This window comes from Catharus ustulatus, chromosome 5, assembly GCF_009819885.2.
Source record: "Catharus ustulatus isolate bCatUst1 chromosome 5, bCatUst1.pri.v2, whole genome shotgun sequence".
Classification (NCBI taxonomy): domain Eukaryota; kingdom Metazoa; phylum Chordata; class Aves; order Passeriformes; family Turdidae; genus Catharus; species Catharus ustulatus.
The window spans coordinates 13,738,519-13,763,210 of NC_046225.1; the positions used below are offsets into that span (position 1 = coordinate 13,738,519).

Below are 24,692 nucleotides of genomic sequence, written 5' to 3' on the forward strand. Positions count from 1 at the left end.
TGATAGGGACTTCACTCCTTTTTCTCTCCTTACAGCACTGGTTAAATGATCAGAGATGAAGTTTGATTTGATAGCAAAATGCCATTATTTGAATGTAGAGATAACATCCTAATTGAAATGAGAGTAGAAAAAGAGGCTTATTTAAGGATATTGCTTTAACTTGTCTGCAGAATCAGGCAAATACCACTGCATTAGATACTGGAAGAACATTTAAACCTCTTTGGGGAAACAAATGGAGGGAATAGTTTACTGAAAGTATCCTGGAAGGCTTTGGGTACCTGAGAGAAAGGGAGAGACAGAAATAGTTTGGAATGCATAAATGTGGTGAAACAGTAGAAAGCACTAGCACTCAAAGAAAGAAAGAGTTGTATCTTCTGAAAGGTTTACCTGGTAGCCCAAAAAGTAGGGGCAGGGATGTGAAAGCAACAAAATAATTTAGTTTGTGATCCTTTGTGGCTCATTTTTGCCTGGTGTTCAGCTTGTACAGGAGTCCTGAAAGGTTCTAGGATTGCTGTCTTGTTTTTGAAATTCCAGAAGATGCAATGAGTTGTCTGTAGTGTCTTGTGTGAGCTTTTCAAAATTAACTTCAAAGCTGGCATATTACATTTTTGCCAAGTCGTATTTTCTCACAAGCATATGATGCATGCTTGAATTAAGATGTCATGATTTATTTAAATGTTTGCAAAAAAAAAACAAAAAAACCCACAAAAATGCATGTCTTTTTTTCAAAAGTTTAAATTTTAACCCTTTATTTCACAGTGTCTTAAGACTGCTGTTTTTTCTATTTACTTTCTGTATATAGTAAACACATATATTTTCTTTAAAAATACATAAAATTACATAGGCATAAATGTAAACTTTGATATTATACCCCCTTTGATTAATATTATATTTATAATGGTTAATAAAGTGACTTGGGAAGTTTTCCAAAGTCAGGATTTAGTCCAGACATGAACCTGGCTTATATTGGCTTATATATATGTTGTTTGTTTACACTTGCCTTTGGTGAATAGGTAAGTCCTTAGCAGACATTGTATATAAAATCATTAATTACCATTTTCTTACTAAATTTAGTTGTCCATTAACAGATCCAGAACTCTTCAAAATAAATCTCCCATTTCAAAATTTAAACTTCTCTACTAAAACTACTTTTAACATGCCAGTAGCTGTTACCTTTATTGGATTGTAAATAATTTTTGTGTGAGATTAAACTTCAGATGAAGTTATTAAAAAAATATTGTTTTGTTAAAGCATTACTTAAAAGTTTGTGGGGAGCTGAGTTTTAACTGTTTCTGTGACATGTTGTTCCTATAAAATCAGAAAGCAAATTTCATACTAAACTTGTCTTTTCACGTAATTGTTAATTGTGAAGATACTTTGCCATTACAAATGATAATTTGAATGTAAATATATAAAGGAAATGTGTATTTAAGATACAGGTGAACTTAGCAATCTCTGAATTAACAATGTCCTAGAAGACAGACTGATTCCTCTTTCTGAATTTCTTATGACACCTCTTGAAAGAAAAGTACAAATAATGGATGCAAGATTGAGATCTTTAGTATCAGAAAAAGAGTAGAAGACAATCTTCCTTTTTTTGAAGTGGTATTACTTCTCTGTACTCAGGAAGGAGAAAAACAATATAGAACTAAATACTCATCACAATGGTGTGATTAGTTTGCATATGGATAAGGTGCACAAATTTATACTTAGATTTGGATTGGTATTTGAAAACTAACCTGAAAGCTATTTTATTAGCATATTAAACAATTGTATTAACAAATAACAGTACTGGTAGAAAAACATACAGTTTAAGCTTCTCACATAGAACACACAAAAACTAACACTGATTTCTCTCCTCTTTCGAGTAAACAAACTTGCAGATAAGTTCAAAATATTTAATTTAATTACTTTTAAAATTGAAGTCAATGACTGGAAAGGGAATCTAGAGCAAGCATGCACCGCTGCTTACCCTAAAGGAAGAAATATTGAGCCAATGAAAGCAACCTATAGAGAATGGGAAATAACAGGCATGTGCTGGCATATTAGGAATGTCTCTTCATAGATGTGCAAGTTTTATTTCACATTGTCCTCACCCTTCTCAATAAGAATGACTGATAGCTTCACTTTGTGATTTCCCAGCTTTTAAGAGTCTATTTTTGTTTATTTTTTATGACCAACCTTGCACTTGTTAAATGTAATTTTTGCTTTATGTAACATAGAAAAAAGCACATCTGCAGTATGCTGTCCCATGAATTAACAAGAATGACTGGACATAAGACAAGAAATCCTTTAAAAACATATGTTCACATTAAATATCTGGGCTAGCTCAGTAAAGGAGGTCTTATGGGGTCATTTTTGATGCAGTGCAAGTAAACCATTTCTGCTCTTCTGAAATAGTTTCTTTCAGGTTTATATTGAGCTTGTATAATGGCACACTACATAAATAAGGGCTTAGTTTGTACATTAGTCTTTTACATCTTGGATTCTTACTAAATCCTTGTTTTTACTAACTTGATGCTTAAGAGATATTGATTTCTGTTACACATGTCTGTGGTGTTTATTTTGATATGTCTGGGATTAAAAACCAAATTAACACACATAATCCGTTTTCTTAGAATTAAAAAGGGTGCCTTGGTACCTTTGGTTACTTTCTTCTGAAGAAAAAGGAGAGGAAAAGAGATGTGATAAAAAGGGGATCGATTTATTCAATCACTGGGTATAAAAACATTAGCCCTGGGAAAGGCCCTTCCTCTAAGAGCTTTAGCTGCCCAGTCTCACTTGTGTGGCACAAAATAATTTGCATTTTTAGAGAAAATTCATGTCTTCTGTGAGCTCTAGTGAAACATGAATAAATTGCTTTCTTTTCCTCTTTTTCTGATTTTATAAAGCTGAATCCATTAGGGGCTGAGTCAAACTGTAATGAAAGAAAGGCAACAACTGAGATGATGGAAACCCTGGATTAGATTTCTTAGTAGTCCAAGCCCAGCTGTCATGGCCTACGTGTCAAGTTAGTGCTCTTTGGGGAGGCCTGGCAGTACATGTGAATATTTTTTTTAACTGCTGTGTTACAACAGGTCTCTAAAGCAGCTAGGAATTAAACAGAGATGCAGAGATTAAGAATTAAATAGAGCCACAGCAAACAGTCCACCAGGGAGACTTGCAGCGGGGCAAGCAAACCTTCCCAGGGCTGTTACCCACTGCTGTGCCTGGCAGGCTCACCTGTGACCTGGAGACTCTGAAACCTCCAAGCAGGGCTGTCTTACTCCAATTTCTACTAATTAATTTTGTCTATTATACCTTGTGAATTTTGCTATGAGCAGGACAGTGGTTTGATCAGAACCCTGCACGGATTTTAAGCCAGTTGCTGTTTTTATTAGGAAGACCTGGTGTCAAAGCACCAAACATTTATCTGAGTACAAACTGATGTTATCAAATTACTGGTACCCAGAGTCTTCTACCCAGAGCTTGGAATTTATCCAGCTTCCAAAGAGACTCTCACATCTTCCCACAAAGGGGTATGATGGCACAGTCAAGGGGTCCCCCAGTCTGTAATACATTCAAATACCCGAAATTATCTCAAGTTCACCATTCACTTTCTGAATTTGGGGAAATTGTGGTATTTTCAAACCTAAGATAATTTCATAACAGATTTCCTCAATTGTGGGAACAGTTTATAAAAAAAAATAAGATCAGCCAGAATCCCTATCTGACTTGTGCCCTGGGGAAAAATTCCTTCCTTATTTCTCAGCTGGTGGCTTTGCATGACTTCTCTCATCTTAGGAAAGCATTTCAAACCAGCAACAGCTGGTGTCTGCCTGCATTTCCACTGGTGCCTTTGAGAGGGACAGAACTGAGCAGCAACACCTTAATAACCCTGTTTCCTTTTCTCCCCTGGCATTGTGGTTGTGGAAAAGATCCAAAAGAAGCCAGGTCACCCATTGCTGCTCTCCTTCCCTTGAACCTAGAATGCTTCCCCTCAGCTAAGTGTCTGCCGCACTGGGAGTACCTGCTGGTGACTCTCATCATTGTGGTCAAGGAGTGGAGTGGCAGGGTGACATCTGCATGCTTCTAACCTCTGCTGTTCTTATAGCAAAACAATGTGACTGATATGGCATAATTCAAAGGGAATTTAAAATTTCTCAAGTCAAATGTTTTCTAAAAATATCTGTTTTGAAGCAATTTGGCAAAGCTGACATAACCATGCTAACTTCAGTGAAGCTTCATTGGCTGTATCACTTGAGAATTGGACCCAGACTAGCCAGAGCATTTATTTTTAAATTCTAGTTTCTGCTGGCTTTTTCTTAAAAGTCTCTGTAGTTCTATAACTTTCTAAAGTAGCTCACAAGTCTTGTGCTACTGCTAATAAAACAGAAAATCCATTTCCATTTTTCAGTGTAATCTTTTTTTCATGTGAATCTATTTCTCATCAAAAGAAGCGGGTGACTGGCGTGAAAGCTGGCGCTCTCTACTTATCTGTAAAGACGAGTAGTGGCCTTTCAAGTTGTCACACGTTGTCTGGAAGAACATGGCCATAAATTCAAAAACTAGGAGGGAGAAACTGAACACTCTATGTTGCTGTGGCCAGCAAAAGTATTGTTTCCAATGCCTAGTGAAAAGAATTAGGTCTGATCTCTGATTCTATGTTCTTGATCTGTTGGTAAAATCAGCCACAAAAGCTGAGACAAAGAAGATTCTCCCAAGTGCCCAAGGGAGAGGTATGTCCCATAGCACACCAGTGTCAGCATATGTCACTGTAAGGACCCTGCATAAACCAGGACCTTTATTTCCAGCAGCTATTTTCACTGGTTATTTTTAAAATATAAGTAGGTGCACTTCGCTTCAGTCTTTGAGGGGAGCAATATTCTGCCCAGACAAGCTCAGTCACAAGAAAATGGTACTTCTGTAAGGGATTCCATCCCTTCTTTTTAAAGAATATCATCTTCCAGACACTTCCCTACATCTCCTCATCCAGAGAGGATGCACGCATGCCTGAGGTACCTTAGAAGATGTAAAGCTAAAGTCAAGTAAGGAGAAAAAAATCTCCATGGCCTTCCTTTGGTTTTTTGTAGCAGATGAATTGCTGGGATTTCTCTGCTTTGCTGGATTCTGCTTCTGTACCCAGGTGATATCTTTGGCTAAGCTCTTGGAAGACAGTTTCCCAGGCAAAAAAACCTGAATTGTAAAGTCCTCAGGTTTACAAGTGACCAAGCAGAGTCATCACTGGAGATGCTGAAAGTCTCAGCCGTGAAAAAGTGCACTTACAAATGTAATTATAGAAGAGCAGGTAAATTTTTAGAGGCCAGAAAACTGCAGAGCATAACCAGAACATAAAGAATGAGAGATGCAGAACAAGAAACTCTCAATAAAAATTACACAGGATACTTATGCCAAAGTACAGAGATAAAGCAAAAGAACTAAAATCAGAGCAGTCTGATACTGCATTTGAACCTCAGTGTGATGGTAGCAAGAGGACGTGTTTAAGCAATCTGTGTTTCCCAGCTTTCCTCCCCTGGGACACCTTTAAGGAACCTGAATTTCATAGAAAGGGGTGCTAACCACTCTGTGACAGTCAGGTCCTTTGAAGACACATCAAGCTGCATATTCAGAAATAAATATTACACACTGCCAGTGAGCAGCTCCTCTGCTCGGTGTTTTACTCAATGGGTAGAAGATGGTGCTCACAAAAGGCAGGTATGAACTGACCTGTTATGCTGTCTTGCAGGTTTTAATTGTGCCTTTATACCAAGTACTTAACAGACAAAATGCACTATGTCTGAGTAAAGGAAAGGGGATGAGGTTTTATGTGAAGTCATACACAAAAGTTGTACAGTAAATGCAAAAAATAGATTTTCCAACAGAGTATTTAAATTTACAGTACAAGGACTGCAGTAAACTGGGGGAAGACAAAAAGAATTTTTCTGTGTAGTGGCTTTGTTATGAATTGGTGTCAGAATTGACACTGTGCCTGAAATCTGTGTTTTCACAGCTACTGTACTGTATTTATTTACTGAGCACCCAATATACCTGGATTTGCTTTTTTTTTTTTTACAGTGAAGTAGCCATGATAATTCTGCACACAAATTACTAACAAATATGCTGCTTCTGTTATGATCAATATTGTCAGAAACATCAGCCCACTTACTGCTTCTTTGTCCTTTGCAATGAGAGTAGATTTCACCATAACTCTAAAGATGTGTGCTAAAGCTTTGATGCATGTATCATTGAGATAGACACATTTCTGTAAAAGTCTGTAGGAATGCCTCTAAAAATACTGGCAGACGTTCTTTGAGAAAATAAAATGCCACTTCTGTGAGCAAGGTAAGGGTTTACATTCATATGGATTTGAGTAGATTTCAGGCTCAATCTTTAGTGATAGCTCATGTCAGCAGACACAGAGGTAATAGAAGTATTTTTATACTCTTTGTGTGTTCTCACCAGCTCCTCAGGGTAGCCAAGAGCGAGTTTGGCTTCTACCACAAGAGCAAGCAGACACCCTTTGTCAGAAGTTACTTTCTCAGCAGGTCCCCCAGGACTTGTCCTGTCTTTAGGAGACAGCAAGTAGATTCCAGTTGTGATCATTCTGCATCTCGATGGGGGCTGGAAGAAAAGAAACCCTTCTCTAGGCCATTTGGGAATTCTACTTTGCACTGTGGAAACTTTGATTAACCAGCTGGGCAGATGCTCACCTGCTTTGTGTTACTGGAAAACTTTGCCTTTGACTGAGAATATTTCAAGACACTGAAAGGCAAGTAAAAAGTAGAGCCAGAGACAAGATGCTGTACTGAAATTTTAAGCTAATAGTTTCGATTTCATGTAGAATTTGTTGACAGTAAAGGTAAAACTATAAATTAAAAACTGGCAGTGTTTTTGTTTAGGTTTCTTCATGTTTGAAGTGCTCTTCTCAATTATTGTTTTCCAAAGCTGATTTTTCTGTTGCCAATATTTGTGTAGATTTTTTGTGATCTCTAACTTCCAGATACACAAAAGACATGGTGTCATATTTTAGCCTTGAGAAAAATCCCTGGTTTTCTAACTACAGTCAGCAATTTGGCCTGATAGAGCTGTTATTTAAAATCAATATTCAATAAATGGTTTGTGCAAAAGATGTCACAGATCAATGTATAACAATGCACAGAACTGAAAAATGTAAGATCAAGAGAGATTTCCATTGTTGTACAAATGTCTGAAACATGCCCAAACTGTGTAAGAGAGGAAAATTAATTTGTGTGAGAGCTGTTGAATATGAATAAGTAAACAATGAAAGTTATTAGTCAGGGAAAAATTCATATTCCTGTTAGGTTTTCTGACCCAAACCAGAAAAACCTTGCACTTTCTTTATAGTGCCATAGTCTGAGTAGGCTCTTCAAAAGCTTGTAAAATAAATTCTGCTTCTCATTCATAAACTTGCCCATCTGTGAAGCCTTTATTCATAGAAACCTACCTGCTCAAGTGCTTGCTGTAGTTCATTAAAGGCTCCCGTTTGTACTCATAAAGACTCATTCATTGCCCTGAATAATATATATGGTGTACTGAAAGAGAACCAACTCTTGCTTTTACAATCTAAATTAAACAACTTTGTCTCATAAAAGAAGCACTCTCTCCCTTCCAACTCGGCCATAAGCCCTAAGGTCTTGTATGTGTGTGTTTATTATTTATTTATTTTTGCCAAATTGTCCTTCAAGGATCCGAAAGCTGAGACAACCAAGCTGCCTAAATTATTTTTCTCTGCCTGCTTAGAAAGACAGAGGCAAGCATGGGCACAACTCTACTGAAGCAAATACTTATCCATAAACTTGTTCTAAAATGCAATTGAATGATCTTCTGTCTTTTTCTCGGTCCCACCTTCTAACCTTGCTAATTTTGAGAGTCCATCTCTATTATGTGTGGCTTTTCCAAATGCCCATGATTAATAACTGCTGTGATTCATTAGCTGTGTTGTTGGCATTGTTTCCCCAATGGGAGCATTTGCTATCTAGGGATAGTCCATGATTGCTCTGCCTCCTGGAACAGTAAGATGCTTTCAATCTAATGCGCTGTCCATGTTTTAGCATAAAATAATATTAAGGCATCCACATAATGGAACCATCTGAAGATCCATTTTATTAAGCACTGAAAGAAAATGTGTGTGTGTTTGCATGTGCAAGGGAAGCATAATCAGCAAGGCTATTTCACCAGAAACGTCATTTCCATGAGGCTTTCACATAAAGACACGGCTATTTTGAGGTGTAGTTCTTTGGCTGTGAGCATGAAAACATAGCCAATATCTTACCTGGTGCAATTAACTTACTCAAATTACATACAGCCTATTTGAAGAAGGAAAAATAGGAAACAGAGGTAGGTTTATTGTACTTACTCCATTTTGGGGGTATTTATTTTAAATGCAATCTACCTTCAAGTACAGAGCTGTACTGCTCTTAAAAGATTACTGCTTCAAGTTACTCCACATACCTTAACATAGCATGGACCCTTTTTACATTATACGATCAACTTTTTGACAGTGCAGGGCCAGCGCAGCTAATGGAATAATAGCCTGCAGGGTCCAGCTAAATGATATACGAATATAATCAACCTTTGTGATGACTATTCAAAAGTAATCCCTTTAGCTTTCAACTGCAACATATATTTCAACAAGGCAAAGCCATATGAAGAAAATCTCTGCAGACTCCACTGATACAATATGGCCTTCATATCCCCACAGTGTGTTTGCTGCTCACAGTGAGTTTTAAATTTAAGGTAATGGCTACTGTATATTCATGTGAGCATAGAACAATACCTTTGATTTGTTGGAGAAATGTTACATTAGCTACCAAGGGCCCTATTCAGTAAACTTTGACACAACCCTTATATATGGTTTACTGCTTATTCTAAATGGAATATGCCTGATAGAAATGCTTTGCATGCCCAAATTGTACAAATTCATTAATCTTTATATTAATAAAACCTCCAAGTGCAACTGCCTCCATTCCAAGTGAACCAAGTAAGGATACATGGTTAAACAGGTAGGCCCAACATGCTTCGAAAAGGCATTGCATCAATTTTAATTTATCAAGATAGAAAAATATATAGGAAGATCATCCACAAGTATGGGATGAGCATGTTGTTGGCAGTCGTATTATTTTTTGCTCTCTCTTCCTACACTATTACATCATTCTTCAGATTATATAACTCAAAGCAGCTGCATGACCTTTAAAAATGCAAGTAAATTTTAAAATACAATAATGAGTTATGTCTCATCAGCAGTGTTACACCAACATGGTAATACATGGACATGGTCTTGCTTTCCCTCCCTTTTGTGACAAAAAATAATCACTGTTGGCTAGTGGTGGATCTGAATACGTGGAAGTAATTCTGTTAAAAGAAAATAGATGTTGTGAAAATGCTGTGTTGCCTTATATTGCTACTTTTTTATGTACATTACAGTCTGAGTTCAGTCTCATTAGCAGGAGTTGCACATAGGGCCTTGTTTGTGTACAGGCACCTGAATCCATGTGAGAACCTAACAGTGTGTTACCATATCTTGTTTGAGGTGATGTGTTGGAGGATTCTGCTTAACTGGGGGAGCTGTAGTGGAGGAGTAGGAGAGGCTATCCCTCTGGAGGCTTTCCCTCTGTTTGTTTGCCATGGCACCTCTTGAGCCCACAGAAAACTACTGCATCCTCAGCATCCTGCAGCAGGGAGTTCCAGTGATGAGGTGGCAGTGCACAAAGAAGCCCTTGCTTTGTATCCAAGCCCAGCACTTCCCACTTTTAGTAAACCTGACTTCATTCTTTTTATTTGGAAAACACAGTGAAAAATGGTTTCTTGGTCACCTCATGCATGCTATACTCGTTTTTACTTTTGTCATCTCCTCAAAAATATTTCTTTTTTTTTTTCTTTTTTTTCTTTTTTTTTTTTTTTTCCTCCAAACCAGTTTCAGCTGCCTGAAACAGTAGTCCTCTTATGACTTCAACACTTCATGGAGCTTTCAGTGGAATTCTTGTTTAGTAAAGTCCACCAGTCTTTGAATAATGCAAACCTTGGATTTGAATGCTTTCCCATCCCATGGGCATGCAGTCTCAGGTGTCATCTGTTTCATTTTCTTTATAATCTTTTGAGAGAATGGTGCCTAAAATTCCTGTCCTCTCTGGAGTTAGTTGTAGTTTCAGTCTTTGTGGGTGGGATCTTCTTTCTTTTGTATGGCTTTTCACTAATCATATAATGTGAAGGACTTGAATCCCTGCATTGTTTTCTCAAAAAAAATCGTGAAATAATGAGATTTTTGGAAGCATAGCATTCTGTAGATAGGCACATGGAAACAGAAGGAACAGAGATGCCAATTCTAGCTGCACTGAAAATCTGACCAGACAATTTAAATTATATTTTATCAACAGCAGTGATAATCTGTCAGGGACATCCTATTATGATTAATTATATTTACATTCTATTAATACATATTAATGTTATCTCCACATTTTGCACAATGAGATGGAAGAAGAATGCTTGATGATGTTATCTCTGGTGGTATATATGTATTATCATTATGAATATGAGATGCTTTTATTGTTTCCAAATAGCATAGGCCAAACAAATGCCAAGAAAACATTTATGGCTCAGTGTTCCATCAGTTATCCTTGATATGCTTAATATGTGCTGGGAGGGCAGAACTGTTAATCAGCCAATAATAGCTTGGTGTCCAAGTGTGAAGGCAAAAGGCTAAAAGGTGCACAAGAAAAGCAATTTCTGCTGTAACTCCCCATCTGTTATGTGCACATCCCCACTGTCTCTTGCATGTGTCAGTGTCTGTAGCTGTCAGGGACACTTTTCTGTGTTTGCCTGGAAATACAGATGTTGCTGTACCCAGCCACATTTTGGGCGTGAGTCACCCACTTTGCACCACTTTTCCACCGAGGTGCATCCACTGGAAAGAGCAGTAACACTGCACTGGTGTGAAGCTGGGGTGGGGCAGCACGGTTCTGACCCCTGTGAGCATTTCTGGACTGCCTGGGGTTCTGGGCTGCTTCCCACTGGCTCAGTTCCTAAACCAAACCAAGCCATGCAGGTTTTATTAGATTCTTTTCATGTAAGACTTGGTCTACTAGGAAAGGAATTCCCATTCATTTATTTTAGGCCTGATTTCAGAACGTGTCACCTGGAATAACTACATTGTTAAATACAGAGTAAACCACTAACATACACAGTGCCCTCTTACAAAATGGGACTGCATATGGAAATGCTAATTCTCAGATATTCTTCAAAAAATTACTTATCCTGTTCTTACTTGCATACAAGTATGGATAAAGTCCTAGTTAGCAACTATACTTAATAAAAGCCTTTGAAATGACAAAACAGAAATTTTATTGAGTCTTAAGTGGTCCAGTAGCTTTAATCTGTTCCAGACATTGCACCAGCAGAGACACCGCTTTGAACATTATTCTTCACTGTCACCAGAACTGGATGATTTATTTTGGCCATGAGTTAAATTATAATGCTATACAAACACCATTGGTATTGCTGTGACTGAAAACTAAAGTCCAGTTTTAGGCATCATGGTGCAAAGAGGTAATGACAAATTGAGGAGGATTCAGTTAAGAAAACGTGAGGTCCTTCCAAATATTGAAGAGATTGTGTTTGCTTAGCCTCCAAAAGAGAAGATTAGAGAAAGGAAAATAGTCTCTCAAGCTATTAGGAGTTATTCTGAAAGAGGACAGTGTTCCATTGCTCTTTGTGTCTGCAAAAGGTAGAACAAGAGAAAAATCAGTTTAATTTGCAATAAATATTTATCTTAAGTATTAGGGAAGAAACCAAGCAATACGGCTGTGAAGCACTGAAACAGAGAGATTAAGGGTGTTGTGAAACAGCCTTCATCAGAAGCCTTGGAGAATAGTTGTCAGGGATGGACTAGATATACATGTGTGCTTTCTTCATTTGAGGAGGTGAAGCAGATCAGTAGTTCCCAAAATAAGGAGCAATGCCCCAGGGATGGTGTGAGTGGAACAAGGCAAAGGGAGGTGTTGCTGGAGAGCCCCTGGGAAAGGAGCAGAAAGTGCAGCCAGGAGGTGGGAGTTTGGTGTGGAAACGGAGTGAGGAAGGAATGAGACAGCATCACTGGAGGAAATGAACTCTGTGGCTGTCAAGAACTGCAGAGTCCCAGCCACAGGGTTCCCTGGATCACATCACATGAAGAAAACCCCCATGGAGAGGTGGCAGCCTTCTCTTGCTTCAATTCCTCCCCTGCATGGTCTTCCCCCTGCCTGCCATCTTTCAGTGCTGTCTTGGCCATCCTCTTCTCCCAAATGCATCTCCCATGTTGGCTTCCCAGCTGTTCCCACCCAGACCTGTCCTGTTGGAGAGCTGCTGCACAGGAGTGCAAGAAATGAGAGCAGAAACCCCTGTCAGTTCTGTACCTCTAGGATTATGTCTTATGTGACTCACCTGTGTGTTTTTTAAGTTTCCTTCTCTTGTGACTTTTTACCGTAGGTCGTGTTTTTCAATTAAACCATTTATGCCTTTTAATCATTAAATGTGTTGTAAGTCTAAAACACTCATGCACTTCTGTTTTTTTTTTTAATAACAGAGCATGGTAAAGAAACAAGTGCCTCAAAGCCTCTGTGAGCCTCTGTCCAAGACACCAGTTCTAGATCTTCCTGGTACAGTATTTGCTCTTACCCCACAGACTTTATACCAATCTGCTGATTTTTACGAAATGTCATTGCTATCAATACTTAATCTGATTTTGACAGGCAATTACACATCATCTCTGTCTTACTATGTCTAAATAATTATATTTTTCCTGCTCATAAATGAATGAATTCACACTTCCCTCAGTTTTTTTACACATATTCCCAGTTTCAGAATTTAATTGCCTTTGATCGTGTAATTACTTTTAATTTACAGAAATAAGCCTTTGAGACGGAAACAAATCTGATTAATCAGATGCCAACCCCAAATATAAAACATGTAGATATCAATGTATATACATAAACTTCTGACATTTTAATATTTTTCTATTTGCTGTTTTTTATTCTAGAGGATGCCTGCTTACTGACAGAGAAACTCATGTATAATGAGTACAGGAAGATCCTTGAAGAGTGGTGCAACAAAGTAGGAATTTTAGCAAGTTTTGTCATTAAAATGTTATTATCAAAAAAACCCCACCTGTTATTGAAATAATTTTTTTAAAAAGACTAAGAGTAGTAGAATAGAAAGTTGCCCCCATTGTTTAATGTCTTCCAAAGTGTCCTCCTGTTAAGATATTAAGCATGAATGGCAATCCAAGATGCTCAATGCCTTGTAAGATCAGGCTCCAAATGTGTCTGGAGAGTTTTCTTTAAATCCCAGATTATGGTCCCTTTCAGAAAAACTTACTCATAGAGCTACCAGTGATTTTAGCATGTGTGTAATGATTGGGGTTCAGCTGTAGCTGAAATAGAATTGATTCACCCCAGATGGCACACTATGGTGCAATTTTGATCCAATATATATCACAGGTTGGACTGAAAACACAACCAGGTTTGTTTAAAATCCATCTGGATGCAATCCAGTGCCTTGTGCTCTGGGATAACCCTGCCTGGAGGTGGGACCAGATGTGGTCCCTCCCAGCCTGACTCATTCCATGACTCTGCGCTTCACACCATCAGGTAAACTAAAATTCTGCTTAGGTTCTTTCTGGTAAATAATCTGAAGCACTGATTTTGGTCTCTATGTAAAAATTGTGCCCCATTTTGAGCTGATGAAACTCCTGACAATGGGTTCCCCACATGACCCACTGACATCTTGGTCTTCAGAGTTCTCAGAGCCTGCTGCCATCACTGTTGGCATTAGGAAAAGTTAGAGGACAGAAGATGGAAGTTACCACTGTGCAAAATACACATAAAAGCAGAATCTGGAACCTTTGAATTTTATTTAGGAAAACTGGTGATTCATACTTTCACTTATTAGAAAACCCCTTTTTTGAAACTAAACAAACAAAGCTTTATCACTCCCAGTAACCGACCATTCCTTTCTTTAAATGGAGGTTTCCAGACTCAGAGTTTGTAGCGAGGTCCATTAGACCTATAATCAGGTTTTATGATGGTGTTTGAGCAAGCATTAGCTTTTGCCATAGTAATAACTCAATTCACAGTTTTCTTCAGGATTGCAATCCGAGTATTTGGTTGACATGTGACAATAGGGTTTCTCCTTGTTAAAGAATAGTAAAAATGTATCATTAACCAGCTCTTATTAGACTATTTTTGATCCAAAATGCTGTATGCATGCAATTTAAATACAAATAGCTCAATAATTTTGTTCTTTTGTTTATGGGTCCTTATTGTCTGAATGCCATGCTTATTATAACAATGTTAATTTAGAAGGTGTTTGCAAGGCTGAAAAGTTGTATATTCCCACGTGCAATTATGCACACACATAGGCAACAAATCTCTTTGCTGAGTGTTAAAATGAGGTAAACATTTTATGGAAACCAGAAGGAGAAACAGGACTATGAATTAAATAGAAACATCTGTATTGTTTACCCCTGAAGTTTCCCCCTTATATTTTAATAGTATTAATATGAAATAAGAAAAACATTCTAAAACCAGCACAATTTTTCAAATATCTTAAAATCCTGTTAACCTACAAGCTTTTCTAATCTTAGTAAGTAAAGCATGACTGCTAATTTTAGTTATTTGGAATTTCTTTTGTCAAAATATTGTCGAAAGAAATTACTTAATTGAATTTGGCTTTGTAGTAAAAAAAAAAAAGAAAAGGTGCATAAAATTACATAAACCATGCCAATATTCTAGAAAAGACAATTATCAATTTATCAAGGGCAAGTTTTTAAATTCTTAATGGCTTTTAATCCAATGTATGCAGGAACTGAACATTCTGTATATGTGTCTCAAAAGTTACTGTGTAGTTATGTTAAATAGCATTCATTATTTTCACTATTTTTTTGCCAATCTGCACTTGCTACTACATGATAATTCTGATATGCTTGTGGGAATTGGTCATGAATTACAGTAATCCCCTAGAGCATTAACTCTCCCATACTTTTTAATATTTTTTTCATCATGGAGCTTTTAATAAAAATAAGGGGAATTTTATCATCCTATAGCAATGTAAGTGTGAGTTCTATTCTTGAAAGTCAGGAAGCTTTGGGAGCAAATTGTGCTTATTGTGCTCAATATACCTGTCTCCCATCCCAGTAACAATTTGTCTGATGAGTTAATCAGTCTGGCAGAATGCAGGTGTTGTTCAGCCCCTTGCAGAGTTTTTCAGCAGGAAAACGAAGGCTCTTCCTCCTTCAAATTAATGGGGCAGGAGGTTAGGCAGGATGTTGTTCTGTACATCATTGTTTGGACAGGATCCTGGAATAAAGCTCTCAACTGCTGGAAGCAGTCAGAGCTCCACGGGTCACGGCAGCCCCGGTGAACACCTCCCACACCCCAGCTGAAAGCACAGTGCTCACTGTACTTGGCTGAAGCATTGACCCAGTGCTGCTGCAGAAGAAAAATCACCACTCTCTGAATTAGCAGTGCTCTCCCAACATCACTTCCCTTTGCTGATCTCTTGTCAGACACAGTGCTGCTCATAAGATCTGGGGAGATCAGAGTTCACACTGGTGTAATGGAACTTCTGTCCTTTGTCTCTTTACATGAGAGGTGTTTTAATTCCTTTAAGGAGCTCCTCTTATGGAACACAGTTATTCTCCACCCTGACTCCTCTTTATCCTTGCAGTCCTTCCTCCCAGTTTTACCAGAAACCACCTGATCCCCTTACCCTTAATTTGCAGTCATAAGGAGGACTCAAGAGAGAGTTTAGATTGCAGTCTACAACTTTCTCTGTGCTCTCAGAAATCACAGGCAGAGTTGACTTTAACAAAGTTAGGAAAGCAGGCAGATCAATTTAGCTTATTATGCCAGTCCATTTCAAACCAGACACTTTTCCAACATATTATAGCAGATGAATATCTGAATCCTTCTGAAGTGTAATGTCTCTAAAATGTACCTTTTGTGGGTGCCTAGGATATGTTAGGCTGGCAATTAAGGTTGCTTTTTGAGTAGGGCTTTAGTAGGTTTTGCTGTGGATGTGTCCAATGGTATTGACTAACAATTTTCAGTAGAGAGGAAGATTGTATCTCACAAAGGATTCTGTTTATAATTATAAAAAGCATGTTTTCTGACCATTAATAGGATGTATCTTGTTAATTATGATGATGTATAAGGTATTTCACCTGTGATGCCATTTAGAATATAATGTTTGAATCACAGAAAGGTAATTGCCATTCTGGAAGGAATCCATTCATCTCTAAATAGGCCATCCGAATATAGACTAAGAAATACTCTATATATAATTACCTGGAAATAGATGGAATACATAAGATTGATGATAGGTATTACTAAAGCTACATGTTAGTTTCCTGCTAGGAAAAAGTAGATTGTAACTGGAAGAAGTGATAATATACATATAAAAATGCAAGAAATAGGTTAAAGTCTTGAGTAGTTCTGTGAGGTTCAGCTATGACTCTCATGAAGTGAGAACTCAGCCCTCAGAAGTGGTGTGCATCAAGGACTTTATCCTGAGATTCAGGCAGATATTTCTGAACAAGCTCCTACAAAGAAGAGAATGAGGACTTTTTTCTTTTTTTTTTTTTATTTTTTTAACAAACCTGTGTCTTGTTTGACAAGAAAACTTCATAATACCTCAGTATTTGCCACACATAATACCTCAATATTTGCCACACAAATGCTTATGAGTAGATAGAATGTGTGTTAATGGGTTAATTTCCATTTGTGAGTCCTCTTTTGACAGAGGCCTGGAGTCTCCAGGAGCTGAGGAGGATCCCGGGGGGGACAAGTCTCAAGTAGTCCCAGCAGTTGCTCATTCTCCAGCTCAGTTCTGCAACTTGGTCTCCTGCAGCATGGGACAGAAAACCAGTGCACAGCAGATTTTCAGTAGCTCATGCACAAGCCAGAGACTGGGAACTTGAGCATCCTAAGAGGAGTGTCTGGGAGTGGAAGTAGCTCCTGACTCCTACTCAGCTCCAAAGCCAGCTAGGATTGAGATCTCCTACACCAGACAGACAGATAAGAGGTAGCCCTTGTCTCTCAGAGGCAGCTTTTGTGACTGGCACATCCAGCACGTCATTGGGGACATAATTACCCATACACAGAGATAAATCAGCTTTGAAAGGCTGCTGCCCCCTGCCCTGAGCTGTGCTATCCCTGCAACACTGCTCCTGGTCTTCCTGGATGTCAGAAAACGTCCACATCTTGCCACAAATTCACAGTTTACAATTGTAGTGATTTAAATCTGGACTTAACCACAGCAATGCCTTTACAAACATTTTCAGAAGCCCTTCATGAAGCCTGATGGTCACTGTTTATTCTTTGCTGGTTGTTTCACAAGAGTTGTCACTTGGCTAAGGAAATTAGACACTCTCTTTCCACACAAGTATCAGGAAAAGGGTTCCTTGGCATGGCTGGCTGCTTGCAGTACAGATTAAACCAAAACTTATTTGGGATAAGGGAAGTTCAGGATTACCTGCTTTCAATCTCCTGGTTGCTTCTCTCTCACAGCAACCTCTTTAACATTCTGAATTGCAATGAGCTTTCATGTCTGTTGAGCCTTGATACTATTAGCTCTGTGATATCAGAATGTTTTGATGAATTAGAGCTTTGCTTTTACTTCACCTCTACCTCTGTTCTCAGAGGGCAACATCACCAACACATTCGGGTTCTGCGCTGCTTTTGGCAGAAACCTGAACACCTGCTTGAGACTGCACTTCCACACACACACCAAACCACCTTGGAGCAGGTGATGTTTACTCAGTGTTCCTGGGTGGGGTCACTCATATAAGTCATGTTCTAGGGTTTTTATCTCCTTCCTGACTACAAAATTCAGGATAGTGGAACCTGCCTAGAAAATAACTTTTTGAAACACTCTGTGCCACAAAACTTCATCATTCATACAAAGTAAATAAAAATACAAGCTGTAAAGGTGAGGAAAGTAAAAGATTAAAAAAACTAAACTAATATATTTGCAAGAAGTATGACTTGCCTTAGTGACCATCTCTGTTTCTCCCAGATCCCACGTCCCACTATAGGGAGCTGGGGTATTTCCATCAGTGAGACAATGCACTTTCCCTTGAAAGCTGCTGGGTTTAATCTCACCATCAGATGCTGTGATTCATTTCTGCAGTCCCTGTTGTATGTTTCTTAATATCAGACAAGAGTGAAATATCATCAGGACTGTGAGACTGGAGTTAACTATTTTTGCAAAGGAAAAAGGTGCTGAAAATATATAGTGGTCTTCATCAGCTGAAAGAGTCTGTGGAACCAAACCCAGACTCATGAGCCTGTCGTGGTGTTGACTGCATGAGCCAGGAAGAGGCTTTTGCACCTCTGAAATAGAGTGAGTTTGGTTCAGTCTCATCTCAGGCATAGGTCAGAACTCTGTTCAAGGAAAACAAGAGGAAGGTCTTCTATTTTTTTCCTCCAATTTCTGAGCCTTTGAAGACCGTTCCAGGTGTGTGCTAAAGCTCCTTCCTGTGACACCTCTCTTGTAACAGAAGGACAGGTCAGCTCTTGACTTCTGAAGCAAAGGCTTCAATGTTTTCACAGGTACTGCAAGCTGAAGTAAAAATCTGCATGTGGCAGCCCCAAATAAATCTTTTTTCAGGTAAGTGGATATTCATAGCAGATCTAAGTCAGAATCTCACTCCCCAGCTAAAAGGCTTTGAGAAGACACACAAATACCTAAATCTAATATTTTTGAGCCTGCTATATCCTTTCCCTGTTTGTACTTTCTTCCCTACTTTTCCTTAGACTCATTTTTTCCGTCATTCCAAGTCTCCCCTCTGTCTCCACAATTCCAATGCTTCACAGCCTTCCTTCATTTTATCCTTGCTACTGAATGAAGATGTGATACAAATGAGAAGTAAAAATGAGGAACTCTTTAAAATTAAACTTTGCTGCAAACATCATACCTATAAAAATTCCATTACAGCCTCGAGATAAACAAAGGTACTTAATCCTGGAATGTCACTGATTTCTGGACCACCAGCTTGCTCCTAAATGCCTTCCAAATTCTGCTATTCCACAACTTGATTGGACCTCCCACAGCTTCCCCTTCAGGCCTGGCTGTGGACAGTGCAGGTCTGTGTATTGGAACAACCCCAACTGGCAGTGCTTTTACCCAGGATCATCCACAACTGCTTCCCCATTATTTCCCTCTGTCTGGAAGCACCCTGATGTCTCCTTAATAGGGGTTAGCATTATTTATAGCGATTTACAGGTGTGCTGCTAAAAGATGGAACTGTAAATCACCTCAGATGTTGTTCCTTGATGAAGTGCCTCTACATTATTTAACAAATTGTCCCAACACAACTGAACGACCCATGATGGAAAAACTTGCCACAAAAATGTAGTATTGAAACAGACACGTAAATACTGTGTATTTAGTTGAGATTTGTAATTGCAATTTTTATTCCTCCAGCAGTTTTGTACTCCAGGAGGATTTTCAGCTTCAGAAAAGCAGAGTACTTCTAACCAGGGGTTGTCAGCAGGGCAATACAATGACTTATATATGTGACACTGTCGTGCAGCTGGCTTTGCAGAGGTGTTTGGCACAAAAAATATCAGGTTGCACGTGTGCATCTTACTTACAGCTCACTGCCTAGGGTGTAAGGTAGCAAGCAATGCTGTTTTACAGTGTATCAGAGTGATTCTGCCTCGGTAGAGAGAAGATTAAGGTATGATGAAATGCCAGCCAAAAGTGCCTACAGGTACCTCAAAATAAAGAACTACACGTGTTCCGAGATGTTGGTTTATCGTATTTGCCCGTAATCTGAGCACAGTGCTTTCCCAGATCAAGGCAAGGCTTGCAATTTTGAAGTGAGAGGAAAGGTGAAGCAACATCTTCTTCCTGGAAAGCCTGGACTGAAAACGAACCACATTCAGTGTTATATTTCTCCCATAATTGCAGATGGTTTTCCTCCTTCAGATATAAGGTACCATTATGTGAGAAAAGCTTCTGATTTTACTCTATTCAATCAGGGACAGCTCCAAGATTGTCATGCCTAAAGCATGCACTGGTAGAGATCTCACTGAGATCTGACACAGAACCCAAGGAAGCAGCCCAGCCACCTGCTGATTTCCTCTGGGCAAGAAGACTTGGCTCACAAACACTCATAGGGGCAAAAAGGGAAGTGATCTGAAGTCAGCACTGCTCAGGGATTCAATTTGGAGGTGTATGAGTGAGAGTCTTTTCTAAAGTTCAGAAACTAACAGCCCCAGCAATTCCTCTGTTGCTTTTCAAGGAGTAACTTTTTTTTTTTTTTACTTTAACCTTTTTGGTCTTTCCCAGTTAAACTGTTAATGTGACAGGGCTCTCTGAATGTGAAGCCCAAAACCTTCTAAAACTGTTGCTGAGGATGTTTAAAATGTTCCTACAGAAATTAGCTGCCCTGCTTCCATCTGGGTAACAGGGCTGTTTGTGTTCACAGGTGTCTATGGACAGGAGGACCCACGTAATAAATGCCAGCCTCAGCCATCAGAGCTGCATTTGGGCTGCTGCTGCACTGAGAGGATAAGGATTGTTGGAACAGAAGCTGTCTGGGAGGCAGGAAAGGGTGAAGGAGGTGCCCGAGGTGCTGAAATGTCCATATGAGCATCATCTCTTCCTCAGGTGGCTCAGTCATGGATGGGACCTGGCTTCTTGGTTCCCCCTTCCCTTCCTGGGGGAACCAAATTCCACATGGCTGTATGTGCCTCTGTACCTCCCCAGCCTCAAACCAGTTAAAAAAGTGTTTTAAGTCCATGTCAGGCCAGTGAAACAGACAGGGAAGGGGTTTAGTTGTGGATATATCCCCACAGGTTTTGTGCAGAGGTGACAGACCCCATGTGTGTCCCACACAAGAGAAAAGGCAGAAAATCACATGTACTGAAAGCTCCAGGCAAGAGAATTTATTAATGCTCCATCCTCTGATGTCAGCCAGAGTTTGTGACCCTTATTTGACACCACAGAACCCAACATAAAGGCCCAAATTCAGGGAAGTCAGCTTTCACCTCCCCTCTGCAGTACAACTGAGGCTGAGCTTTTAAAAAACTGCTGTGCTTCTGAGAGAAATGGGTATTTAATGGAATATCTCATACTACCAGTGTCCTGGGAGTGAGATATTCAAGGGAGGCACTGGTTCAGTTTTTTGGAGCTATTGTCAGATGGGGCAGGGTTGGTCCCAGGTCTAAGAGCCCTCTTAGGACTTGGGGAGTTTCTTTCCATTTCCTCATCCATCCCGAACTTCTCTGTTTCCCTCTGCTGTAAGGTTGGATAGCAGCACATCCCTACTTTCTGGGAATGCTGTGAGGATCAGTATGCTGCTACTAAGGAAGGCTAAAAGCACTGAGTTGCTGTAATGACCCTGAAAGAATTGTAAAACTCTAGAAAAATGCATCCTTATGAAAGTAAAAACCAATCCATTGGAATGCAGCATTAAATACGCTGTCACTGACCCCCAGCCTGTTTTTTCCTTTTCCTGCATGAGCTCTTCCACACATTGCCACTGCTCCTGGCATTGGAGCCTGTGACCTGTATAAAACAGGACTCTAGCAGCACATGCTGGAGTTTGGACCACGTGTTTTCCTTCAGAGAGCACCTCTGCCTCAGCACTAGAAACCTTGTCAGTGCTGTGTTTTGCAGAAATAAATAAATAAAGGAGCGAACGAAAATGTCATATACATAAATATGCCACAATAAGTTTAGTCTCTGGATCAAAGTGCTGAAAACGACACAGCTTTGAAACAGAAAGGTAGGAATCAAAATTACACATCCCCGCGCATCAGCCTGGGTGCCAGCTGTTTAACTGAGCCATGCGTGCTGTGGCTGATTAAATGAAAACATTTTAACAGCTGTCTAAAAGAAGGAAAAACCTCTCCCCACCTTCCCAGGGCTGCCTTGTGCTCCATCCCCATGGGCTGCCCTAGACAGGAGCCCCTTGGCTCCATCCCATGCCTGACCTATCCCTGTTCATCAGTACATGTGTGGGGCCACTGGGATGCAGGGATGCTCTGGGATCACCCAAATGACAGGTAGCAGGGTCCTTGGAGAGGAACCTCCCCAAGTCCTGGTGCCATTGCCCAGCAAACCTGCGTGGGGGCAAGAGCCCATCAGCTGTCTGGCTCTAATCCAGACTATTACACGAGTTGGAAGTGCTGCTGCCTGGGTCAGGGAGACAAAGCGGCTCAGCTGGATTGGGGAAGAGGCTCTGGTCTTCACACCCAGGCCAAACACAGCCCGACCTCCCCAGCAGGGAAGAGGCTCTACAGAAGAGAGAAAGCTTTAGACAATGATGGGTGGTCTCTGGTGGCTGCATCCCTGCCAGTCTGCAGAGCCAGCTGGGAGCCGTTCTCCAGCCTGGGGCCAAGCAGCGCTCTGTGACAGCTGATTCCCTTCCTCTATTCCCCTGCCTCCCCAAAACAGCATGGGCACCACTGAGCAGCCTGCTTGGAGCAGACACTGTCCCCAGCCCATGGCCAGGCATTGCTTGGGAGGGTGTTCACTGGCTCCAGCCAGCACGGGGGAGGCAGAACTGTCTGTGGCCAGCCTGATACCCTGCCCTGCTTCATTCCTTGGTTCAGGCACAGCCAGGAGATGCTGACCTGTGGTGCTATCCCAGGCTCCAGCAGGGCTGGTCTGGGTGGCCTCCAAGGAGTCCATGCCCTTGGCTTCACTGGGAGGGTGGTGGGACACTTTTTGTAGCAGAAATTTGGGAGGGTTAATATCAAGCACCAAATGTGTCAATTCACAGTCATTTTTAACGACACTGCATTTTAAGACTCTATTCTTAAACAATCTGTATTTCTAAAAGGAAGAGCAATTCAGGAAAGAAATTTTACAACTCAGGATGTAAAAACTATTTCAAAAGGCAACACCTTTTGCCTTGTTTTACGTAACATCTGCTGTGTCTGGATGTTTGTGTTTACCTGTGGGGTGGAGGCTTTTATTATGCCCAGGTTTGCCCAAGCCCTGCGCATCACACCCTTCTTTGGCCCAGTGGGCAGTGTCACACGTGTCACTGCCAGGAGCCACCCCATGAGGGTGTCCAGGGTGAGAACAGGGCATGGCTCATTTGCTGCTGCACATCCACAAGTTCTGCCCACAAAATACGGCAAGAAACAACTTCTTTTTACTTTTGTTAAAGCTGCAGCCACTGCTGCTATAAAATGTTGGTCGCATCATAACATGAGACTCTTCCATGGGTTTCCCTCCCCATCTGGCATGGGCAAGTCTTTGTTTGACATCCTGGTTTGGAACAGCTTTGTTCAATACAGACAAAGCTATCTCCCTGCAATTGTCCTCCCTAAAAAATGTGCGTTCTCAAAGTTTATCCTGCCTACTTCCATGGTTTTCCCTCCAAAACAATGCGGTGCCACAGGCAAGAGAAAAGCTACGAGGGAGTGAAAAGATGAGTAAGAAAGGCAACGAGCCTTCTCAAACCCAGCAGGCCACCCACATGTGCCCACACACACCCTGAGAGGTGTCTGTCCCCAAATGCCACACACAGATGCACAAAGTGAAGAGAGGCCAGCCAGCTCAGGGCAATGTGTCACTGTGCTGCGGCTCCTGTGTGCTCCTGGTGACAATTGCCAAGGGCTCATCTGCAGGGACAGCTCATCACGTCACCCTCGGGCCGCCTGGTGGCTCTTTGTGCTTCATGCGTTTGCCCACCCACGGTGGTGTTTCACTCACTGCCTTAAGGGCATTTTTCTCTTCCTCTGCCCAGAGAGCTTTGGGGACCAAAGTATAGAAGTGGTGGCTCTACGACAGGTCATCTCTAGGACTAGGACACCTCATGCTAGAGCATGCAAAGTGCAGAAGATGTGTCCAGGGGATCAGGAGCAGCCATCTGTCATGTGAGGGGCAAGGCTGGATGTGTCCCACTCTGCTCTGACGGGGAGCACCCCTGGGCTCACTGCCCCAGAGCTGAGCAGGGCTGGATCACACATGGCTGCTTACACATCACACTTCTAGGAAAAATACCCGGGGTGTCCGTGTGTCCATGGGACGGTGGGGTGAAGGAGACACCCCTTTGACAGAAGCCTGTGTGAAAGCCCACTTGAAGCCCCAGCGGGCGGGTTGCCGGCCTGCAGCGGGGTTTGAAAGGCTGCTGAAACCTGCAGCAGTCCCTCACCGCAGCTCCTCTGCCCTGGCCCTTGCCCTGCACGCCCTGGGCGTTCCGGGGGCCAAGGGCACTGTCCCATGGGGAGTGAGTCCCTCCTGAAGTGCCGGTGCCCTCCGGGGCAGCGGGCACCCTCACAGAGCCTCGGGGCGGGCACGGCGAGGTTCCTTTCCTCATCCCCGGGGGGCAGCGGCCCCGTCGCACGCCTGTCACCGCCGCCTCCTCCCCGTTATTTACATCCGTCTTTAGCAGTCTAATTACCCGCTTTATTGCTTTTGCCCGGGGGAAGCCCGGGGACGGCGGCGCAGGGGAGGACGCTCCCCGCCAGCCCCAGCACCGCCCGGGGGAGGGGGGCACACAGAGCTCAGCCGGGGCTGCCCCCACGAACACCTGGTTTGGGCAGGATTTGGGGCGGGGAGGGGCCGAGCCGGGCCCCGGAGCCCCCCGGAGGGCGCTGCCCCACAGCCCGCCCTCAGGGGCGGCTTCAGCGCGCTGCACAAACGCGATCTCCTCAGGCGGAGAGGGGAAAAAAAAAAAAAAGGCGACAGGATAGATG

The 24,692-nt window shown here is 41.2% G+C and overlaps 1 protein-coding gene across 1 annotated transcript in view; it reads left to right on the plus strand.

Moving 5' to 3' along the window:
- TTC29 (tetratricopeptide repeat domain 29) overlaps positions 1-14,268 on the plus strand; it is a 116,938-nt gene extending 102,670 nt beyond the window's left edge. Inside the window, exons 11-12 of the mRNA XM_033061438.1 lie at positions 12,557-12,629; positions 13,010-14,268. Of these exons, the coding sequence (XP_032917329.1) occupies positions 12,557-12,594 (38 nt within the window). The 3' untranslated portion in view covers positions 12,595-12,629; positions 13,010-14,268. The remainder of the gene's footprint in view (positions 1-12,556; positions 12,630-13,009) is intronic.
- The last annotated feature ends 10,424 nt before the right edge of the window (positions 14,269-24,692 follow it).